Genomic DNA, 25212 nt, shown 5'->3' on the forward strand with positions numbered 1-25212 from the left:
TCCTGCTTCCCTGAAACATGTGAGTGAGTCAGGAATGTTGGCTTTTCACATAAGTTGCCCTTTAAAATAAGTTAGAGTCACTTGAGCACAATCAAAGACCGACTTCTTTATTTTATTTTTCCAGTACAAGCTTTACTGTAGTGTCGAGACGTGATCATTAACATGATTTTTTTTTTTAAAGGAATCGCTGTGTTATTATTCTGTGGTGATGTAACATCGTTTATAACTGCTGGACTTTATTTTGTATAAATATTTCATAAATATATCCTTTAACATGTTTATGGGGAAATTAAATTCAAGAATGCAAAATTATAACTTAACTTCGTTAAATTGACTACAATAACTAGTCGGACAAATGATTTTTAGGTTCATGAATAAAATAATGTTATTTGATATTAATGTCATTCAACTTACAGATACTTTACAAACTTTGTTATAAAGTCAAAAATACAAAACATATATAAATGCATTATTATGTCTTAAAAAAGATACCTCAAGAGAAAGTGTTACAAAAACTTACAGTTATCCAGCCTGATAAGGTCCTGTTAGGTGGTCAAATGTGAGAGACATCTGCAAGTATTTCAATTAAAACTGACAGAATTCCCGTCAAATAAGAGCCAGTTATTAATTCTTAAATGAACAGAAATGTTTAGTCCGAGACATGTTCGTGTGGAACAGAATCATCCAGAAATGTTTGATCTCAGAATCCTTCTTGCAAGAACCTGGCCCGACCGATGGAAAACAGCGAGCGGCACTTCATTCAATAAAAACATTTATTTTGATTAAGAATTATTGATACAAATAGTACAACAAAAAAACAGAGAGCAATACAATGCAAGACTTTTTTGTTTTAATATGCAACGTTTGTAAACTAGAGTCTGTCGAGAGATGACGAGAGTCAACAAAGGCTTTGATACTTGATGGTTCTGTTTACTATTTTGCTATCACAATATTTTTATCATAACGCACAGATATTATTCAAAGATGGATACATCACTTCTGAGAGGGTTCCAGAGACCACAGGGTCCCTCGAGAAGAAGCAGCGAATGAAAAGCCTAGAAGAGCAGAAGCTCTCTGCCACAGTGTTAAAGATGTCAACATGCATAGACTGAAAGGTCGCCACTCTTCCTCACTAATGAAGGGATAAACTGAACATTGAACGTGTCCACGAACATGCGTGTGATTCTTCTTTTTGGCCACCAAGTAATGCTAGAAGTCACTTTTAGATCGAAAAAAAGGCCACACAGCCACCAGGATTTGACTATTGCTATTAACACCATGTAGCGTCTCCTCCTCACGACACCACAAATCTCAAGCAGATAAAGGCAACAGTGTGGAAACTGAAGATGTGTGAGGCTGAGATCTGAACCTGGAGGGCATGTCGGGGTCCCCCTGCCGGTTAATGACTGTCTGAGGTTGCGGGTGACATCATGGGCTCCTTGGCGGTGTCCATGGCGTCGTCGGACTCGGGGTCGAACCTTTCGCTGATGTACTTATAGAGAGTGACGCTGGGCTTTGACGAATGGCAGCTCTTGCAAACCTTTTCGTAGTACTCCGTCAGGACGTAGAAGAGCCGGCCTGGAATGAAGGAGGAGGTGGAGAGGAGGAGAGGGGGGAGCAGGGGGAGCAGGTTGAATTAAACAAAGAGCCACAACATTGTAAAAGGAGCCGAAGAACCGGGGATTTTTTTTTTGCATCAAGTGGTGAACACGCAAACAGCAAAGCTCCCCCACTTATGGAAGAGATGGCTGGAGGGGAATTTCTCGAAAAGACCTCAATAAATGTCAGTTAGAAAAATGAAAGAGGGGGAGGTGCTGAGGTCAGTTTAGTCATGAATACACTTAGATGCGGAGAGTGAGTGGACGGGGAAAAGAGAATATCTTACAGGAGGAATGTTGCTTTTCCCGTGCATGTGCATACTGTTCTACTTTAAATATCCTGATGTTAATCCGTAGTGTGTTTTTCTTTTTCTTCTTGTGTGTTTTTATTTTTTGTTTTTATTTTATTTTATTTTATTTTGTTAATAGTGTTAATTTTCTAATATTGTAAATAATTTGTATATTTTTGAGATCGTTTTATTTTATTTTATAATCTCTTTTATTATTTCTTTTTTTTCCTTGCACTTTATTTTCAATTGTGCTGCTGTTGTAAAAGTGTGTTTCCCCTCTGGGGATGAATAAACATTTTCTATTCTATTCTATTCTGCCACTGAAGGCGGATCGCGCCTGGTTAATCGTCAACATCCCATAATAGCATGATATAAATACGGGTTTTATATTCATAGAGAAAGACATTTAGCCACATTGTCCTGAAAATAGCTAATAATGTGTAGCATTATCGGACCATTAATACTCAGATAATGGAATGGAATGTTTTTTCATTATTATTTTAACGTCTGTTATTTTATTTTGATTTGATTTTATTTATCTATTTTTATTAAATTCATATTATTCAATATATATATTCTGTAATGCCACCAAAACAAATTCCAGTGTTGTAAATACTGGCAATATAAGGTTTTTGGAGTCAATATCATTATTTGAAATAACAGTTTAGTCAATTGAAAATGTTTACCTAATTTTAAATTAAAATCTAATGTTATTCATTGTCATGTTATAAAGTTTTGTCACTTTACTTAAAGCTTTTAAGGCAAATCTTAACAATTAACATATTCTATAAACCTTGTAGTTTATAAAATACACGATTGTTAACTAACAGGTATTTTGTTAGATCAAATGTGAGTGGCATCCGCAAAAATCTGAATTAAAACCAATTGAATTCATATTAAAGAAAGGCCAGTAATCGGCTTAAATGAACAGCATGTCTGGCCTGCGACAGGCCATGTTATGTATACGTGAGGATTACTATTATGCATGTTGTTGGAAGGTTTAATAAATCGAACATATTCAATTTGGTTATCAGGCAACTTTTAAACAAAGAAAATGTGTTTTGTTTGTCGTTTTTTTTAAATTGGTCTGTTTAGTACAAACTTAAACCTTTATATTTTTGGTTATTTCTGATCTTATGAGATCAAATTGAGCTTGGTTTAAATGTATTTGTCGATCTAATTATTAAGAATAATGTAATGTGCGGTTTTGAGAACAAAAAGAACAGTTAAAAACAGTTATTAATGTCCACGTAAGATTCAGGCTTTTTCTGGCGAGAGCCTGGGGACACTTTTTTTTGTTTTTGGACTGTGGGAGGAGTACTTACGAGGACAAGGACACATATAAGTCCTTGCGTAAAATTTGAAATCATTTCTTACAATGTATTTTTTCTTACCGACTGTAATGTGGTTCATTTTGAGAAAAGTGTGCATCAGGTGAACATCATGCATGAGCTGGGAATCTCCGAATGTGAAGTACGCCACGTCTCTGCCCGCATTCGCAGCTGCCATCAACTGAATCAGTGCTGAGGGAGAAAGAGTGCAATGAATCAAACGCACTTACACGGCTGTACGCAAAGTATGGCTTCATTTCAGAATGAAAACACATGACGTGAACATCAGCAATCAGAGAGGAACAATCTGGCTTCTGGTGAAAAGAAAGCAGCTCATATGACGAGATGATGTATAGCAAGAGAGTCAATCATCTACTATAAGGAGCATTCATTCATTACAGACACTCAACCATGATGTGCTTATAAATATTTAATTTAACCAAATGATATTTCAGATTAATTAAATAAATAAAACTAACCCATCATTAGATCGTCTGTAATCTTGTTTATTCAAATGCTAATGACGGCTCTGGCAGTGTGAAAACATTTCAGTTAAAATGCATGTTCTCCAGACTCAATATTGACACCTTTACCCGATTATTTTTGAACAAAAGATTTTTGAGGAAAAAATATACCTTGAAGAATAGGCTTAATATTGTCTTTTTCATAGGCTTTTTACATTGTATTTTGTTCAAAATTAGAATATTATTAGAACTATTCTCAAACCAACTTTGAAACAAGACAGGCTCTGGTTGCAGTTTCTAGTGAAGGTTCTCTCTGTTTGCTTACCCAGTTGTCCAGGAAAGGTACCTTCGTTTAGTGTGACCATATTTGAATCTCCAAAAAAAGGACACTGTTGTTTAGATATTCAGATCATTTTAATAAAAACAATGCGATATATTTTCTAGTCTAACAAATGGTAGAAATACTAAAGAAGTACATTGTTCAGAATAAACTCTCTGGTGTCAATATCTGAGAATATAAATAATGTCTAAACTGTTTTTTTAAACAGAAGTCAATAATATATAAATAGCAGAATCACAATAATATTTTAACAATAATCAGGTAAAAATGTCAATACCAAGTCAGGGCTGAAACCCGGGGATTTGGTTCTGGAGACTTGTACTCAAGACTTGCCAATGACGTTAACAGGTTAAACCGCCATCAATAAATTAAACTATTTTAATCATTTCTTGGCCACAACATTTTTTTTTATTTAATCATCTCATGTCTGGGGCTCCATAAATATAACATGACACTTTAAAAATACAGATTTTCCCCTCAGTGTACACTTGTGTCAAAAGAACTGAAGTAGCATGAATAGCAATTAACATGTTTCCAACGGTTCAACATATAAAATATGATGATTAGTGTTGACAGAAAACACAATTAAAAACTTCTTCCAGTATTGGAAGTAGGATGATCTGATTTATGACAATAATATATAATAAGAATAAACCAACACTAATAATAATGAGATTAAAAGCATTTCAATAATTTAGAACAAGAAGAACAGCTGCTTATAAAGAAGGATTTTGAGTAGAACACTCGGGGGACCTTGAATTTATAGTATCCCATCCTTGTAATCAATCGCCCTTTTAATGGAAAACATAAATGAGTGTCAACCGATCAATACAGGGAGGGAAGAAACCCGAGAGTGACACTCGAGAGTACTGCTAATTGACCAGACTGAGGGACGCACAAGAGCTGCTTGTTTTATTTGCTGTGTCGAGTTAACCGATCAGGTCGTACCTTTCAGTCGGGTGTCTCCTCCGAACGCTCCGCAGCCCCAGTTGCCGGTAGCGATCGCAGACAAGTGTTCAGTTTTGCGGTTCTTTCGGAAGAACCCGCAGTAAGCCTGGCGTTTATGAAGCAGAAGAGAACGTAAAAAAGAGTTTAAATACATTACACAATCGAAGAAATACAATGTTTGTAATACCAACAATACATCTTTTTACAAAACACCAAAGTAAAGCCTTTAATTAAGTTTTTTATTTACAGCATGTTCCTCAAGAATACATCACCTTGTTGAGTTCTCTGGTCATATTCTTAGGGAAGAACTGGTCTAAGAAGTGTCTGTATTTAAGAGCATCGATGGCGACGATCTCAATGCATCGTCTGTGCCAGTCGTCCCTAAAAACAAGTTAAGAAATTGATAATTTGATGTAAATACACCGTTCAGTGTTTGCGACTTTACCTGCGAGTCTCATCGTTGTAGCTTTCCTTCCACTTGTAGTCGTCAGAATATCCGGAATATTTACTGTACTGTTCAGCACCTTCACAGCAGGAAAGACGAAAAACAAAGAAACTCAGTGTTTGGTAGTCGGAGCACGCAGCGGGTCTTAATCTGGTTCAGCGTCTTATTTCTTAAATCAAATTAAGTGCTTTCAGGCTCCTGATGTGAGTGCACTGTATCAGCTTGTATTGGATCGCCATAAATAAAAACCATTCATCTCATCTACTTGGGCTCGGAAATGAAAAGCTTTCAGCTCTGATGGGGGAAAATTGTACAAATTGAAGACATTTAGTTGGGATTAAACATAAGATGTATATCAGAAGCACGGACTCTCTTCCCCTACAAAGACACGAGAACACATTAACTCAGACCACATTGAGTTTTGGTTTGACGTCAATAATTCATTGACGGAAATTAAATGAATAATGTTTTTGAGGTGTGGGATCAATGTAACCAGTCAAAGGTATTCAATTATTGTTATAACACATGAGTTACAATATAGATTTGATAGGTGCATAAAATTAGAAATATTATTTTAAAACATTCGAGGCACTTTAAAGACAGTTGTATACATTACAAGGCCTCGTAATAAAGCTGTGTAGTAAAGACTCTTATTTTGAAAATTATGCCAGGTTTGATTAAATTAGAGACAGTGAGATTAGGTAGATCTAAAGCAAATATTATAAAGCGGAGAGTGACATCTAGTGGACTTTCAGAAAATAAGACACTGTATCATCTTCACTTCACAGCTGTATCATGAGGCCTCATCAACCCATCACTACTATATATATCTTTAAGAACCGTTTAAGTCAGTATTCATGACCATTTGTAGACGGCTTCTGCAGCTTCAGTTCAGGCGAACAATCACAAGGATATTTGGAGTATTGGGAAAGTTCACTTTCTACGTAAACTAGTTCAAAGTTCAGTTCACACATAAAAAAAAAAACTGCTTCAGTTCATAGTTAATAATTATAAATGTTCAAAGTTCACAGACTACTTCATAGCTATTTTTTTACATGATGCTACAAGCTATTCTTTTTTTTATTGCCACAGCCTATGTGACAAAACAGACAATTATTCCATCAGTTTTAATTCAAATGATAAGTCACATTTCATCATCATCAGAAGAATCCGAAAAAAGCCATTATCATCAGTATTGTAATTGATCTTATATGGTTTTTTGAAAAAACAGTATAGAAAACAATGAATGACATAAATATAAATAAAATTAAGACAAATTAGAAAAAACAATACATTTTGTGTAACTCTGGTTTTATAGTTTCCGTGTTTTGTGGTTTACTTTAAAGATCTTTTGTAACTTTCTTAATATTTCCATTATATTGTATGGTTTCCTTTTGTGTTTTGAAAGGCGCCTTATAATGTAAGCAAAATGAATTATTATTATTATTATTCATTGAGTCGTACATTAAAGTGGGCATATAAAAATTAAATAACTGTTAAGTTATTCGTTTAATTGAAATATTTAGTTAAAATAAGTGTTTATGATCCCGACATCTTATTTTGAACCCTAACAAACAAGGGTTTTGCATCATTTCTGTCATTCGGTCCAGAGTAGCAGTGACGCATTTGTGATCTTGGGCAAGGTCTACACAGAAATATAAGATTCCTCCATCTTCATCGACCTCGTCATAAAACGTGTTTAAATGATAATAGGACAAATCTGTGTTACTTAGTATCTTCTGTTCAAAATGCTGTTGTACCTTCACCGTAGCTGCTCTTCTTTTCCTGCTCTACATTAAGACCTATTTTCTTAGCTGCAAATGTGTCTGTTAGGCCCTGAAGAAATCTGAAAATATATTTATCAAGATAAACAGATGTCAGAAAAAATGCTTTCTCAGTCACATTCATCAGCCAGTATAACAATAAGTTCAATTAACGTTGTCCAAAGTATAAACTGGTTCATGAACTATCATTCATTGAACATATTCAGGCACAGCCCAGGGTTTGAGACTCAAAAAAAACTTGCTGCTTCTCTTAGTTATTGATCTAATAGAAGTGCTACTGAGGGTTGAACAGCATCCTGGCAGCTGAAGACAAAAAAAAGTCTGTGGAGGAACCATGAGGCAGATCTTAACTAGCAGTACACCAACGTCTTTGACGCAGCGACTGGTATCATTTTGTTCATCGTGAGAGATGGATTTCTCCTTCACCTTGATCCTTTTATCCAGGCAACCACCCACAACATCATCCTGGCAAACAAGATTCCATCATTAGATTAAATCTCGGACTCCGAACGTCCGGTCTGACGACGCCCACCTGACCGGTATCACGATTCAATGGAAACTGCAGGTCCGACACTCGGTGAGACAACCAACAACAAAATGGGAGAGAAAGAACTTACAGGAATTCATAAAAAACCAGACTGGCAGTGCAAAGACTGCGTGCAAAGAATATTGCAGGAATTGAATGAATCTATGGCATCACTGGTCCATTCCATTAGTGCAGCAATGACCTTAGTTGGGTTATAAATTTTTTTCTGTCCAAATGTAATAAAGTTAAGTGGAGAGGAGGAGGAGGAAAAGGGGGAGGGAGGCAAGATGACGCGATGCGGGCGGAGGACGGTGACTTACAAGTGAAGGTGACTTGGAAAACGTTTGGGGAGACAATACGGCGCCACTGTAAGGCTAGCTGTGGTACTTCATGAGACTAGTGTGAAGTAGTGTTTATTCTTGTCACTAGCTTAGAGAGCAACACTTTAGTTGAAGCTAGAAACGTGGCACGTCTGCTGGACATCCCATTTTTAAATTTCTAAATGAAAACAGTTGCAGTTACCCACACCTCAACAACAATTCTATTCTGTTAAATTGCCTTGATCCGTGTGCATCTGGATTTACCTGTGATGATGAGGCATTCTTCTGCCTCGAGGGCTTCCGTGAAAAGGCGAGAGACGATTAGTTCCGGGTTTATGATGAACCTAATTTCTTCCTGGACTAGGCCGTTTCCCGTGACCCCTCCACCTACGTATCTGTTTGCAAAGTCCACCTGGAAAATAAAGACTTATAAATTAAATCTAAAAATGTATGACATTTGTTTCTCGTAATAAAAGATTCAAACTGTTTGGCCTATTCTTTTTTCCATTATCTTTGTCTTATTGGATCATGAAATGAATATATGCAATAAAGTGCACATTTTAGGGTCTATTATTTAAATTAACATAAATTATATTTATTTGAAATCATGGAAGATCTATGGACAAAATACTTCCTCTCAAAGATGCAGTAAGTCCCAAATCATGAACATGTTTTAAAGTTATTAATTTATAAAGTTCTCCCCCATCTGAAATCTGGGCGAACAAGAGGCTATGAGAGTGGAGTCCATTATGACGTAATAATGGCTTCACTCCTTACACAATGAGTCCCTTGGAGCTGGAGACTTCCAGGATGACTCGCGGTGACAAACCTCGATGTATGACCAATCACAGCAGAGTGGGTGTGGTTATGGTAAACAAGATTTTTTATCCAGAAAAAATGAGCGTTTTCAGTGGGCGGGGCTTAATTTTCTAATGTAACTATTTCAATGAAAAGAGAGTTTTGTAAAAACAGACATATACTGATGACAATAAAGGTCCAAGATTTAATTCTTCGTCCCAATTTCACAGACACTTAAATCAACACATAAGTTGCTCTTAAAAGAAAAAAGAGAAATGAAAAATGAGCGAAAGGTCTTTATATCAAATTATCATTTAAACCAAAAAGAAATAGATCCAACATGTCTTCACAATGACAAAAGCTGATCAAAATATTTTGATTATAATATTATTCAAGCATAACTTACCAAAAACCTTCCAAATAACTTAACCATGAAATTTAAACTATGTGCCAGTAATGTAATTGAAAATGTAATTAAATAACTTATTTGCGTCGTTTTGTCTGGGAGAATTTATTTCAGGGCAGCGACTATTAAAACCGTGCTTCGATTTCATCTTTTCTCATGTTGTGGCAGTGAGTGAAAAGACAGTCGACTCAATCGTGGAGCTGCTATATGAACCGTCAGGCCGGGGTGAGGGTTCTGCTCACTGGTGCACAGCCACGTCAATCTGTGTGGCAGCAAATGTGTTTGTATGGGCATGTGTTTACACTTTCAGGCCCCTTCTTATCAAATTTTTCACCTCCTCCACTCGTTCAACCCCCATCCCTCGCTGCCTTTCAAGCTCACCTCTTGACAGGATGACAGCCCACACTGCCCTGTCCAGACATCTAGTGCCCGGCCTGTTGATTATTCTGGACCCACTGGATCACCCCGCAGAGATGGCTCACCCTTGTCATTTTTCCACATCCAACCCCACCCCTGGGCCATCTTGAATACCCCCTGCCTTTCTGAGCTACTCATGTGGATACTGAAGCGTTCAACAGAATAATAAGAGTAAAGGTTTAAGCGACAAAACTCTCTTTTCATTGAAATATTTATATTAGAAAATAACCTTAAGCCCCACCCACTGCAAATACTTTCTGGAGATGAAATCTTGTTTACCATAACCGCGCCCCTTCGGCTGTGATTGGTCGAGCAATGCAGTTTGTCACTGCGCGTCATCGATCTCAGAAGTCTCCACCTCCAAGGGACTCATTTTATAAACAAAGTGGCTCGTGGTTTGAGCTGGCTGAAGGAGGAGTGAAACCATTATTACATCATAATGGACTACACTCTCGTAACTTCTTGTTCGCTGAGATTTTAGACGGGGAGACATCATCATGATGAGGATGCATCTTGGAGAGGAAGACTTTTCAACATTTGAAACAAGTGAGTGAGTCAGGAGAGTTGGGGTTTCACTTTAGTTTCCCTATAAACTTGTCTCTTGTTGACAGCCTTTTTGTTTTCTGGTAATTTGACTCTTTTTTTATCTTAACACAATTGGTCACAATTCTCTGGCTCATTGATCTATGATAAATAGTTAAGCAGCAACTGATACAATTCTTCAATCTAAACTATCAACAAAGTTCAAATATTTAACTTTTAACAAGTTTGTTTGAAGATTGAGTTTTTCTCAGCTTCTTTTAATCATAATTCAGATATGCTTCACATCCTTGTCATTGTAAAAAGATTTACCCGTCAGGTTGTGTAAAAAACAGAACAGGTAAATGAAAAAAAAAAAGCTTATCAAATGGAAACTATAATCAGCTCTTCACTTTTCACTTTTTTGATCGTATGTTGGTTTGAATAAAATGAAAAAACGAATAATCACCTGCAGCATTCCGTGACCATCATCCTCGATCGTTCCCTTACATGTGATATGTAAATTGGTCAACATTGCTTGTGAGCTAAAAGAAAAATCAAGAGAAACATACAGTTAAAATGTTCAATTAAATGTGTGCATGTTTAAGATAAACATGTTTTATTTGTTAAACATTAAGGAAGAACTAAATGGAGTCAGTAGAAATACATACTTAATCCAATCTTGAGGATCAAACAAGTTTTGTCTGGTGAAAGTCACAAGTCCCTTTGGTGCTGTGAAAAAAGATAAACAAATTGTTATGTTGCATTAGGTGAAATGTTATTGTTACCATTTCAGACTTACTTGTTGTCGTTACCCTCTTGAAGTAACAGAAAAGTGTTTTCAATTTCTCAATTTTTCTAGACGTGTGTCCTTCAAACAACCTTTAAAAAACAAAAGATCACATTAATCATAGCAAGACATTTCTACATGTTCTCTATCTAATCCAGAGAGTAGTTAGTGGCTTCCTAAACAAACAGTTTCACCTTAAATGTATCTGAACCAGTGTCAGTTAATGTGAGAAACCGGGCCAGGAGTCATTTATGACAGTAACATGGAGACAGGAAAACAGAAGTTCAGGATGCAGCTGTGTGAAGCTACATCCTCAAGTGACCGAACACATTATAAGATTTAGACAAAAATATACGTCAGGATTATTGAGAGGATTCTTATAGATCCCTCTGGTCAATTTTTGGACGACATATGCATGAACTTGTCAAAGCAATAGTACAGATTAAATAATGGTTACCACCTCTTCATCTCAGAACGGATGACAAACACAGGAGAACATCTGACAAAAGGTCTTAATCATCTAGTTTCACTGTCTTAACTTAAGCAGGGGCAGCAGGACAAGCAAAAGAGATTGGTCTCCGTCTCATTTCTTCCCTCTCAAATCTATCCATCAGTGCAGAGAGGACAAACCTCGACAGTTCTGCCAAAACAGCAATCAGCAGATTGCTTGCAGCTCTGCTTGTCCAAGACAGAGCGCTACTGTAGCCGATAAGCAAAGTGACAGACACTCCCTCAATTACAGGGAAAAGGGAGGGCCGGTAACGATCCACGGCCCGTTTTAGACCGTGCTGGTTGTCTTGTCTCGTCTCATCTGCTCACAAACTCAGAGGCTAATTCCTGTATTTTGCAGGAGGCAGAAATGCTGATAGTTGAAAGCAAGACTGAGTCCTGACACGGCTCTGAAACTGCCTGCCCAGCAGCTGGAATCAATGCTAACGTTATTACACTGAGAGATCATGCAGATGAATTCAATCAAGATTCAGATTAAGCAGAACAAGAATTAAGGAATTATGTAAATGTGACTTGAAAAACATATTTTTAAATAAAATGATAAACCAAAAATGTAGCAATGACCTTTTGCCCATCTCAAAGAGGAAATCCATAAAATAAAAGTACACACTATTTCGTTATTTATTGTTTTTTTCTTTTTCATATTGTGTTTTTTTATTAATGTACAGTGTTTTCTTCAATTTCCAATCCCAAGTTTAAATATATAATTTTCACCTGTAAGCAGGAAGGTGTTTAAAAGTAAAGAGGGTATAGAAGTACAGGATAGTGTTGTGTGGGTCCAGGAAATTGTGTCGTAGATAAAAGAAAGGAACATTATACAAAAGCATAAAGACCATTTCAACCATAGAGGATAAAGTTGAGACTATAAAAAAGAAAGAATCTAGATTTTTTTTTTCTTCTTTGTTTAAATGCCAATATAATACAGCCACAAATCATATTAAAAAAGAACAGTTTATGATGCTTTTCTTTGAGTGGCAAAATGGCTTTTTGTCTCTAGAAATCCCTGCCAAGAGACAAATTAGAACTGGTGTGTCACTTCAAGTTCAAGCATTTAACGGCCTCATCTTGAAGAAGAAGAATTTTGTTAATAGATATGGGAAATATGTTTTAATGGACTATATTGCAGTGGAATTTTGTTTCGGGTGGAGTCATTTAATCTAGGGGTCCTTAAAGTTTTTTGCACAACAGACCGGTATTATAACCACCCTTCAGACAAAAACGGTAAAAAATGAATCGTAGAGAATGTGTGTTTTACTAATTTTCACTAGTTTCGAGTTCAATTTTAAATAAACTTAAACAAGCGTCTTTATGAGTCAAGAGCCACAATCTTATTTTACTCCAGAGGAAATACCATCTTTTTTCCAAACAAAACACATTCAGACAGTAAGTCTGAGCGGCCAACAAAGGGCCCACAGACTGGCACTGACCTAATAAACTTATTTCACTTATTATATTACTATAATAATAATAATAATAATAATAACAATAGAAAAACTGTGGCTTGTAGACACCAGTGCACAATTGTTTTTTTTTATTATTAAGTTTGGACAGTTACCGATAGACACACAACTTACCCTTCTATGCGTGTTGCACAAGAGGAGAGATTGAATGTGTGACCATATTTTAAAGCTAAATCTGTCATTATTGGACAAGAAGTAAAAAGTGTGACTTGTGAATGCAAAAGATGTCGACAAAAAACTCCTTTTTGAAAAACCTTTCACAAAGTAGCCTCATCACATGGACATATGAGATGTATTGTGTGTGTTACTTTAGCAAGTAGCTACCTGGAAAAGTTGATTTCTGGCAAGTTTCCGTACTCCCCCGTCCTACGGGAGTTGCGTTTAGGGAAGGTGCAGAAGAAGGCATTGGCCAGCAGGCAGGCAATTTGCTCCTGAGACAACGTCAAAGAATGATCCACCCCCGACTTAAGTAGCGGAATCGGCTAAGGAGGGACATAAAAGACAACATGGTTAAGAATAAGCAAGAGTTAAGCAAGGGAGTGGTGCCAAATTAACACTCGGATTAGACTGGAAAATATGCAGACTCGGGGAGATGCAGTGGAAAAAGCACACAAGGTTACGTTGGTGCTTCTTTGGCTCCAAAGGCTAATGGTGATAGATAATTGGTTTAGCAATCCAGCCGGCAGAAGAGACAGGGAGGCTTCCATTAAGTAAATGGGTGGTAGTAATTAAGGTCCTGGTTTTCTTGCGCTCCCCCTGGTTCACTCTGTCGGACACACGGGTCTCATCCATCCTCGGTGATTAGAGCTAAAGAGCCTCCCAAGGCTGCCCAGTTAGCAGATCAATAGGAGCTCTAATAACACACACTCAAATATTACACTCCTCACATAGAAGATTTTCTTTCTGCAACAGATGACGAGACAGAAATGTTCCATTTTATTCCGCACAATTTAAACGTGGGGAAATGAATCAACTGGGTGGAATTAAAGCCACCAAGACTCGCATAACTTCGTTAGGTCAATACCAGGCTCAGATTCTTCAAATCAAACTCAAATTCAGACGGATGACCGTGACATTCAAAAGGTACATGACATGAATCAGCTGCATCGATTCTGTCATTGAAATGAATTCCAAACATGTTACCCAAAACAGATTGCTTTATTTGACAACAAGACTTGACAAGAGGTACGTCGAGTGGAGGAGGAGGGTTGGACGCATAATAAAAAAAAGCACTGGGCTAGTGGAGCCAAAAGTAAGAGGAACATCCCACATTAAAGAAGTCCTTGAAATCAGATGTGAGATTTCAGACGTTTTTTAACAAGGCAGTGGTTGAAAGATCTCCAAAACCTTGTTAAGCGCTAGTGCAGCTTTTTCTTCTTTTTCTTTAAAGATTTTTAGAAGGTGATTTAAAGACACACAGTGCAGTCATATAGGCCACAGCATGGATGATGATAAGTGTGTTGTGGCTGTTGAAGCACTGCAGGGATTGAGCAATCAATTAAAAGCTTAAAAACGTCAGCCAAACTCCATATTTCAAGCAGTGTTTATAGTGGTTAACTACAAATGGCTGGCCACCAAGTATCTCATAGTGGCTTTATTAGTCATCCAGTTTCAGTGTATAATCGTCCCTGATTCTACATCATGTGAAACTCCTACGGGTCATTCCATGAAACGAGTGGCATTTTTTAACAAAGGAAACATTTTATTAATTACTATCTACTTATTGTGATACAGGTGAACATGATGCACTCTATTCGAGGAATAGTGCATTTTTATACCATTTTCTTGCCAGAGAATGTCCTCAGTTTGATATTGGAAATTGTTAATTTGGTGGCCTGTCAGTCATACTTCACAGTAAAAGCTAGCTCTTTCCAAATGGCAGTAACCGGACTCACCTTGGTGCAGATCTCAGGGGCCATTAGTGCCAGGTTCACCATTTTCGGAAGTACGAAGTCAAAATAGTGTTTTGCCTCTGAACGCTCCATATACTAGAAAACACAAAGATGAAGACAGATAGAAAGAAGTGAGATGGTTAGTGTGAGGCATAGGATGGAGCATAAATTGTGATGAGGACTCTGTATTTTTTGTTGTGTTGAAAAAAGAGCGGAAATCTCCGTATTTACTGACCCAGTGATATTCCTACTTTAATCTCAGTTCACCAATTTTGACCAAAAGAACATGGAAGGTGGATATGAGTCTACACAAGCTTTGGTTCCTTATCAATAAAGTACTCACCTGTTTTTAGTTTCCCCCATGCATTTTTTAGTATTATGTCTTTGGATTTGAAATACAACAATAACTGAAAAGTTTATTCCTACTTTCACACAAAAAATGTATTCCAAAAGTTGGTCAAAACTGAACTGAAGAATTTTAGTAAGGGTGTAAGAATATATAGATATGGCGATATATTGTGATGTTCTTTTCCATGATACTGTATCAATATTAGACAGCACTATATACGTTTTCCTTATTTTCAAAAGAAAAACTTTTTTTTCTCCCATTTATGTCTTTCAAATCGTAATTATGTGTTACCATAAGTTTTTTTTATTAGAAATATATATATATATATATATATATATATATACAATTAACATGCAAATATATATAAAGAGGTTTTTGGGTTCAAACTAAACTTTCGGTTGCTAGATGGAAGCAATCATTACGTCCTCAGCTAAAGCAACAATCAAAGACAGAGCGATACCAGGCATGACTGAGGACGAGAGGATACAGTCGACTTAAGCAGCTATTAAAGCTGATGTTTGGACATATTTGGTTTAAAATTTGGAAGCAATTACGACTTTGTCAAGAGTCATGTTGTCTGCATATTCTACAAGTACTCGACAATACTACAAATATATCCTTGTTCCTACAGTATTGCAATATATCGCAATGTATTGTATCATTGCCCCTGTATCATGAAACGTATCCCCCCAGATTCTTGCCGAAACACACCCCTAGTGTATAGTCCAAGTTAGACTGCTGCTAACAGGAATCTTTGGAGTGTAAAACTCAGCTCTAGCAAAAAAAAAAAGGCAAATTTGACTTTAAAATCTCTGGACTGTAAGAAGCGGGAACGTAAGGTTTAAAAAAAAAAAGGTATAAGCCTGCAATCCAGTAACTGGACATATACTGGAGGCTGCCATCATATAAAAACACTGCTTTTAATGAAGCTTTCCTTCTTTGGAGAAAAAGTTAAGTTAAGTTAAGTCAATAACTGAACTATTGTGCAGCTTCACTTCGTTATATAAAAGAGGAAACCTGCAGCAGCCGGAGAAGAGGGTACCCATCTATCTGTGACTGAGCCTGCACCGTCAAAGTATCCATACTTCAGCCTTCAGCTTACCTCAGCATCCATCTGCAATTCCCTCTAAATTAAACACACAGTTATTCCATCATACAGCCAGATTTACAACGCAATCACTTACAAGACCATTGGTTTGGAATGTCAGCATTATCAATCACTTGCTTCCTTCATCAAGGTAAGCAAGAGTGCTGGCGCTGATTAAATGGGCCTTCTGGAGTAAATGCAAATAACCAATTGTGGAAGGAGTGGCCAGGCGGCTCCAATTTCCACAGGAAGTCTTTGGGTGATTTGGTCGGAGGCGGTTATACGGCTGTAGAGCGGCTCTGACTAAATGCTGTCAGAAGTAATGAGCTGGAGGGAATCATAAAACGCTCCTGTGGGACTGATAGCGAATAGTGGTGGGGATGTGAAAAATGATCTGGTCTGGAGCTTCACATGCTGACCTCAACTCCAACAGCTGGGATTACATTGGAGCAGATCCAGTTTGAGATCGGAATTATGAATCATATTTCTTTAGAATAATTTTTAGAAGAAGTTTACTGGACGAAGAGTGACCTGTGATAAGCCATAAGGACTTGTTGTCTCCAATAAGCTTATTATTCAAGATCCATGTTATATATAGTTGATTCCAAATATCTTCCTCTATGATGTGAACTGAGAGCTCGCTTCTTGGACAATCACTGCCCAGAGACAGCCCAACGTAAACCTGTGTATAAAATAAATAATATACTCATTTCACTTTGATGGTGTTTGGATGATGCTGAATAAACAGATGCCGAGAGCTGTGACTTCTTCAATAAAGCCGAGCAATCCTGCTGACTCGTTTTTTTGGCCTCTTAGACATTGGAGCAAGTCATGGCAGAAACAAGATCTTTTTTGTTAAGATATTTTCCTCTGAGGAGAGGTCACAGGGGTCAATGTCGGAATGACTAATTTACTGTTATGTTATTTGTTTTTTTACAGTTAACATATACAAGTAACAATATTCACACAAAGAGTGTGTGTTATGAATCGGCTCTTACTGCAGCAGGGGGAGGAGATTGAAACTGTTGAAACAGTTTAGATCAGGGGTGCCCAATACGTCGATCGCGATCTACCATTCGATCGCGAAGCTGTTGCGAGTAAATCGCGTGCCTTAATAAAATATGATATAAGAAAATAGTGAAGAGAGCTTGGATTGTCTGCTGTGCATGTCAATCAAATGGTTATTGCGCCAATTCGTTGACAATTTGATTGACATGCACAGCAGCCAATCTGAGCTCCCGCCTCTTCCAGTGTACGCACGGCAAAGTTAATATGAATCAAGAATAAAAACAGCAAAACAGGCAGACTTCCCGACAGTCACTTTACGCAATTCAGAAAAAGAATAGAGAATTATAAGCTTTTTAAAAAAAATAATATATCAAAAAAAATAATGCGCGCTTGACCACTTCAGGTCTTCTCTAAGAGAGTCACAGAAACATCACGTCAGTTCCATCAAAGTGAAGCTGCAGGTTCCAATGAAAGCGCAACAAATGCTGGTTTTCCTCACGTGATCACGTGATCGAGGATACATCCTTAAAACACACTTGTATTAATACACCATCACATGATGACTATTTGTTGATGACCTTTATCTCACGAATATAATAAGAATACGCTCAAACACGTTAAACAGTTGTGCAGGTGAGACACAAATTGTAATGACGCTTAGAGACGATCAGACAAAGCGATGATGATGTGAAGTTACTGATTAACAGTTTTATTCTCGTTAAACTTCATCTGGAGATGTTTTAAAATTAAAAATATCCACTGGTCGCCTCTGTAAATGCAGTTTTCTTGTTAATAAGCGTGTATGTAAAATATAAACATTTACACCGGAGCACATCTGAACTCATTAACAATAGTGTGATTCATTGCAGACATGTTTAAAATTAACAAATATAAACTGTTAGTTTGAATTCATGTTTTCATTTGTTTTTGTTTTTTTCATTATTACAGAAAAGAAGAAATTTAAGTCTTGTGCTTCATTTAAATGATCGACATATTGAAATGGAGGCATGGAAAGGGATGAACCCGTCTGAAGTCTTTGTTGAATTTGATGAACAAAGAAAAAGGGCTTGAATTCATGTCACGCACAGATTCTTACATCTGAATATTTTTTGTGCACCATTTGGATTTGAATGAAGTTTTAGTAGGAAATCAATGCAATTCTTAGTACATATGAGTCTGAACTTGTCTGCAGTGGAGGATGAGATTTAACACAGGCTGACACTGAACTTAAGACCAGGTCTTATGGACATTTTGGAAGTTACTCTCAGAGGAAAAGTATCTTATTATGAGGAAATATCCTTCTTACTGACACTGGCAATATTTGACTCTAGTTGTTTATGTAAGTGAGCATTTCCACACATCCTTCCATTATGACTGATTATCAATCCATTAACTTCATTCAGTGCTAGTCATCTGAGTAAAGTATGTACGTACTTATGTTGAGCAAATTTGATGAAGGTAGATCTTTTGAACTTGATAATTATAAAAGTAGCTTGCAAACCGAGAAAGTGTGGGCACCCCTGGTTTAGATTAAGATTAGATTGAATTTGCCTCCGTCCAGACAGGAGTTCTGGTCGCATTTTTAAAGATTTGTACAAATTCAAAATGCAAGATCACAATAAAAAAGTTGAGATTTCTAAATGCATAATAAAAAAGTTGGTTTTGATTAAAAATTACAAATCTTTACAAATCATGTATTGAACCAACATACAATGATTCCACAGATGCTCAGACTTGAAATAGACATACATAGTGTATTTCTCCATTTTTGTTCTTAAAAGAAAATAAAATATACAAAAAGTGAAAAAGAGAACCAGCTAATATACTAATTGTATGTATAAAATAATTTAATTTTGTTAGTTGTGGAGTTGAGCCAGGACAGTGAAAACACAGGGATGTGACAGATGCCGTTAATCATCCTAATATAATTATCAGACAATAAATAAAAAGACGACCTTATCAGATACTAACAGACGAACCGCTGTAGCTAAAGAGGCTGTTGGTTCGACTGGCCGTGATCGCTGACTAACTGGTTCCAGAATGAATATTAAATATCAAACTAACTTAACCCTGGTCTGTTAATCTTACCTCTGTAGAACATACTAAATAGTTTGACATGAAACTGGAGGCAAATAAATGCACAAAGGAAACACTAATCACAGGACGAGTGATCTCACAGTTCAAAATATACTTTAAAATGTTTGACATACTTTGTTATTTTAGCATATTATTAGCCTATAATCTTATAGGGTTTATTCTATTTTATTTAAACAAAATCCTAGTATAGAAAGAACATGTAATCTATTGAGTCGATTTAAATAGATATTCATGATCATGAACAATGATTTATTTTTCATTTGTTTTCCGGATTCAGAAGTGTAATATTTTGTCTCCAAAAATGTTTGTAGATGATCTTTGCTCATATATAAAAAGAATACCCGTACGTAGCAAAGTGGCTATAAATCCTTCAATTTATGGCTTTTTTGTCTTTCAATTGTGATTCTGGGATCCGTCATCATTCTCACTGATGCAGCAGCTGGACTCATTCCAGACTAGGTTTCAAGCCGAGCTCTCGCAGAAAGTGACATTGTGACAGTTTCATTTGGCAGAAGAGAGACTGACAAGTCCTAATTTGGGCAACTTTTTATTTTCCCTCCTGGATGCTGGACGATCTGAATATTGTCAATCACAGAGAGAGAAAGAAATTAATCCAGCCTGCAGGGTAAAATGTAGCAGCAAGAGGAATTAAGTAAGAAGAAGAGAATGGATTCCCAGCTACTGTGTGTGACACGGTGGTTGAATAGATTGTTGTTTAGCCAATCAAAGCATTGTCTGTCTGGCGAGTAATTACACCGGACTTTCTGGACTCTGGACTCTATATTTGAAATGAATTAACTGTTGGGAAAATTGTATGTTGCAGAATTAGCAGCTGACATTTTTCTCATAAGTCTTGGAGCAGCAGTATTAGCAGGTTATATAATATTTTATAAATACATAGCTTAAAAAAAAAAAAAATCGTGAAGACTTCAATTTGTCACTTTTTTTATGCAACGTTGGGACAAACTTAATGGGTCTCGTTAATTAAAGTGCACTGTGGAATAGCTCCGGCAGGTATTGATCCATCAACCCTGATGCCATTCTCTACGAAAATAATAAAAAGGCCCTCTGGGACTGACGCATGCATCAAATTAAGCAGAGTTATCAGTGATGGATGACAAAAAGCAAAATTACTCAATTAGCTGTAACAGGAATTAAAATTGAGATTCAATTATAATCAGTGCGTCGATCGATAAAATCCTACTGTGTAATAGCCATGATCTTTAAATATTAACCTTTCAGCGCTCCTAAATGACACTGAAATACCTTCCTTAAAGGTACCAAGAGATAACATATTAGCTTCTGATCACAGGAAATCCATTTTAGTGGCATTTGTTCATCCGTAGCACTTGAAATCTTTGGACATTTTAACTGATCTAGATATCCCTGTTGTATTACTCATTGGTCTTATTTAACGGTTTCAGTTCCACGGTTTTAAACACAGTTTATTTGTCAACTTAAAAAAGGGATGGATTCATTTCAACTTTAACATATGACGGTATGTCTGGAGCTTGTATCAGAAGTTCTCTAAATCTTGCCAAAGTGCCGAAGCAGAACATATAGATAACAATATTTTAAGGTTTTTCATCCAAGGTTTATGAACTAACTCAAGAGGAATCAAGTATTGCTGAAGGCAAGACCATCATTCACTGAGAGGAGTAGCTTACAGGTGAAATTCTGTGGTTTATATCTATAACTGTATGACTTCAACTTCTCCATTACAGCTTTAAACACATCTTGAAAATAATTTAAGAAATAATTATCTAAAATAGAAGACAGTTAGTCACCATCCCACAAGAGACTTCTTCTCTCTTTTTTTTTTATCGCATGGTACCTGATGACAGTTGCAACCTGTCAAAACACAACATTTAGTAGTTTTGAAGAGAGCAGGGAGACAAAAAGAAAGCGAGTCAATCCCTTGACTCACCTGAAACATCTGCTGCTGTTATACTCGCTGCACTTACTGGGTATGTCAGCTTGAAGTAAACATTCTCCCCACAAGCTTCAAATGTATTTAATATCGTATCAGATTATTTCAGTTGAGCTTACCTCAGTAAAGAAAAGGTTCAGGGCAGTGAAGTCCCATTTCTTTGCTTGACCTGTATTGTAGGTCAGAATAGCATCCTAAGGGGAGAAGAAATAAACATGTCTTTTGATTAAAAAAAATCTCTGTGGCTGAAAACAAACATTCGAATTCAAAAGTAACTAAGTCTGTACTGTTTCCTATTCATTAAAAGTGTGTAATTTGGGTAAAAACGGTTTATGTCTTTGGTATACGATTAGTAACTTTAATCGATTTTAATTAACTTTGTATTAGGGAGAAAATAATGTCTGCTATTGGGTTATTAAAATAAATGCACCAATAGATATTTCAATGGACCTGAATTAATATTTTTTGTGAAGTCAAAACTGAGACACGTGATTGACACTTTTCTTGTCACTCTATGTGACCATGCTTCTCACGGAGAAGGCCGGTAGTAAATCCTGCCACCTTGTGGTCATTTAAGAAATTAAACGTTAGAGGAGCTTTTTTTTGTTTTCAGTTATATGAGGGGTTAGCAAAGAATTCAACAAACACAGGTTATAATAAATTGACTAAATATTTGAACCATTGCATTTTTAATTACAACAAATAAACATCAACAACAGAAACAATCTCATTGATACATCTGTGGAGCTAGAGGGAGAAACGTGTGTGTTTTTTGCTTATTAAAAGATAAATACTTGAAGTTTCAACTCAAGGTCAGAGGATCAGGTCTGACCCTTCAAGAGCTTTAAATGGTTAATTTTAAGTCCATAAAAAGTGCAGTAAATCACAAACTATGTTGTAAGAAACTGTTTCATGATTGATTTTAGACTTGTGCCATCCAAGACTTGGACTGTGTTGTAAAGTTCTTACCCGCACATCCAAAGAACTCTTAAAACCCCTTCGCAACGAGGAGCGAATCAATTCCCAGCGACGTGTCAGTCCTCTTTCCTGAATAATACAAAAAACATGTTTCTTAATTCATCAAACATATTTACATGGTTACACCAATAAACATTGTATTTTTATATGCTGTATCATTGGAAAAGTGTTTACCTCAGTCCCTACAGGGAACAGGTTCTTCGCAGAGAATGGCATCTTTACATACTGTTCATCCCACACATCCTTGAGATTGCTAGGGTGCGGAACCAAAATCCCTTTCTCCCAGAGCAAATCCGTCTGTAAAATTCAAAAATGTAGGCAATAATTAAGTGAAAATAGGCTTAAGCGGTTTGAGGAAAAGAAAAAAGGGATGGTGACTCTTCAGTTGTCATGCAATATATATATATATATAGTAAATTGTAAGTATAAAATATTAACTTTCTCTCATCATGATCCCCTTGCGGCAAAACAAGAAAGCTAGTTTAAGGGGGTCGCTTGTTTGATGGATGACTGAGCATCTTGATCTGATGTAAAGAAGAAAATAGAAAGATCAATTTTAAAATAGAATCCCTGAGGTTAACAAACTGACAAACTCCAAAGTTATGATGCTTGATATGAGGGAAAATAACAGCCACGAAGCAGCAGTGGCAGCAGTCCTATGGGACGTGGAGGACCGTCTGACAGGAGATCCTCTGGGTATAGTGAGAAGTCGCTTCTCTGAATTTAGTCCTTGATTTCCCCTAAATTAAATGTTTATTCTAAAATTGCTTTTCTAAGAGGATTCGGTTGTTTCACTGATTTAAAGGTAGTTTAAGCCTAGACACAAGAGTTGACTCACCCTGATAGTGACGGTGTGGTTATGCGCTGCTTTCAAGTGAGGCATGGGGGGGGCGCATTCAGGCATTCTCTTCAGATCTTGAACTGGTGTCCCGAGCCCCCTTCAGTCCATGGTTTGGTGATGGGAATAAAAATGCAAATGAGCATAAAACCAGTCCATGTAGTCAACGTGATGGAAAAAAGTAAGAAAGAGTACCTTTTAGATTTTGCAACAGATTGAGTCAAATCAAATGAGATGCTGCATTCTGTGGTCTCCTTTGTTTTATTTGGCATTAGGACCGGACACCGTTCATTTTTGGTTGGATTTTCAGGCGGTTTTACCAGTTGTTGAGAAATGAGAGAAGCTTCTGCAGATCCACAGTCCACACGTCCATCAAGGCCTTCTTCAGTGCCACGATTTAACGGCACTTCCTTGTCCTCAGGACTGTGCAGACTCAACATCTCATCTTCACTTTTTGTATCAACGCATTTCCCTGGACTGTCAGGTTCAGAACCAGCGGCAGGTAAACCAGACTCCTCAGGAAGGCATGAGGAACTACTTCCCTCGTTGAGTTCAATTTCCCCTTCCACTTCCATTGTCGTCTGAGAGGCTGTCAAAACATGGCTGCTCTCCGGCGCCGTGCAGTCCACGTCCACATTCTCAGAGTTGGAAGTGCATGCCGGTTGTTCGTCAGCAGTGTTTGATTCTGGTACTGTACACTCAACGTCTTCTGGATGATCATCCATACTGCAGCAGAAGTAAAACATTAAAACAGTTCATGCATTTAAATATCAATTAAAGACTAAATACTTTACCTCTGTGGTGGCTCTTTATCCATGTTTGAGGTCTGACCAGACAATTTGCCAGCAAAATCTAAAAAGAGACCAAATGTGCACAAGCAAATAAACACCAATATTACATTTAAACTACAGTTACTGCTTCAAACTTAACGTATTTATCATTTTACTAGCCTTACTCTAAAATATGTCAAGCCATCTAGTCTATTAATACTAGAAGGTTCTCAACTGATAAGATACAACCCCATTTATATATATATAGTTTTATATATTATATATATACAACAAAATAAAGGGTATTTTCTTACATGGAAATGTTAATTTATGCAGAAATATATTTTAAAACGTTGATACTGTATTTAATGTTAAATATATAATGACATCCATTGCTTGAATCAGTATTAAGTTTATCTCTCCTAATTTGAAAAAGGATACGATATTCTGCTCATACCTGAAGTCAGCGTTACAAAGTTAGATTCCAAATGAACAGATTTTCGTTGGAAAGAAACAACTACTCTGGCCAGTGAGTGATTTATCAATACTTTAAGGGAAACTTTTGAACCTTCGATAGGCATGTTTGTGATGAAACATCAGTTTAGGGATTGATAAGACAAGAAAATAACACGTTGCGTTATGTTTAAAGTTACATTGATGGAGAAGATTGTTTTACTTTTTCTTTCAATCTTGTAGAAAAACCCCGCGAATCAGATATATCCATACTAGTATATTTCCACTGCAGTTATTATTAGATGACACTGAATAACAAGTGCGTCATTGGCTAACAATAAAAAACAAACACTGTTGAGTTCATGTCTAGACTAAAATGTAACAACACAGCTGCAGTTAGACATTTCTTGCGAAATTCACGTTGTATAACATGTGTCGCTTTTACCTAAGGGGGGTTTTTAAGTTGTCTATCGAACCTGTAAAATACCAAATATGATGAAAAGCCCATTTGTTACATTAAACGCATCACGAGCTAGCGCTGACTTAGCAAACATGTTACTGTAAATCGAATAAACAACTAACCTGAATTGCTCTTTTTGGATGAGAACGCTGGGTTACATGTGCTACATGTTGCTGTCATATATCGCTTATCCAAAAGAAGGAAAAGTTAAATATTTTAGTTCTTATCCGGATAATACTTTACTTCTGCTTTGCTTTGGCTACTGCTTTACGACATCAGCTCTACTTGACGGCATAGCGGCGAGGACCGTTCAGAACTAGGATCTGGTAAGGAGGGGTGGTTTACGAGGTGGTATCCTAGCAACAACGTCAATGGCTTTCAGTTTCGAAATCTTTTAATACATA

The 25212-nt window shown here is 36.8% G+C and overlaps 1 protein-coding gene across 1 annotated transcript; it reads right to left on the bottom strand.

Moving 5' to 3' along the window:
• Positions 1-755: 755 nt before the first annotated feature.
• LOC148069611 (poly(ADP-ribose) glycohydrolase-like) lies at positions 756-25087 on the bottom strand. The gene is made up of 18 exons (XM_087802527.1): positions 24931-25087; positions 23920-23977; positions 23321-23851; positions 23126-23225; positions 22462-22584; positions 22279-22356; positions 21429-21503; positions 14842-14934; positions 13271-13428; positions 10989-11068; positions 10858-10918; positions 10656-10731; positions 8311-8458; positions 5417-5495; positions 5244-5352; positions 4972-5077; positions 3283-3411; positions 756-1578 (listed from the first exon to the last, which is right to left on the bottom strand). Exons 1-18 carry the CDS (start codon positions 24986-24988, stop codon positions 1400-1402), a joined length of 2241 nt encoding a protein of 746 aa, XP_087658653.1. The 5' UTR covers positions 24989-25087; the 3' UTR covers positions 756-1399.
• Positions 25088-25212: the final 125 nt, after the last annotated feature.

Source organism: Callionymus lyra, chromosome 11 (assembly GCF_982586985.1).
Source record: "Callionymus lyra chromosome 11, fCalLyr1.hap1.1, whole genome shotgun sequence".
NCBI classification, from domain to species: Eukaryota; Metazoa; Chordata; class Actinopteri; order Syngnathiformes; family Callionymidae; genus Callionymus; species Callionymus lyra.

Coding starts and splice junctions, on each gene's coding strand:
- LOC148069611 (XM_087802527.1), bottom strand. CDS start 24,988: ATGACAGCAACATGTAGCACATGTAACCCAGCGTTCTCATCCAAAAAG. Junction 22,585..23,125: donor ACCACACCGTCACTATCAGG/GTGAGTCAACTC, acceptor TGAATTTTACAG/ACGGATTTGCTCTGGGAGAA. Junction 14,935..21,428: donor TGAACCTTTTCTTTACTGAG/GTAAGCTCAACT, acceptor TGTGTTTTCTAG/TATATGGAGCGTTCAGAGGC.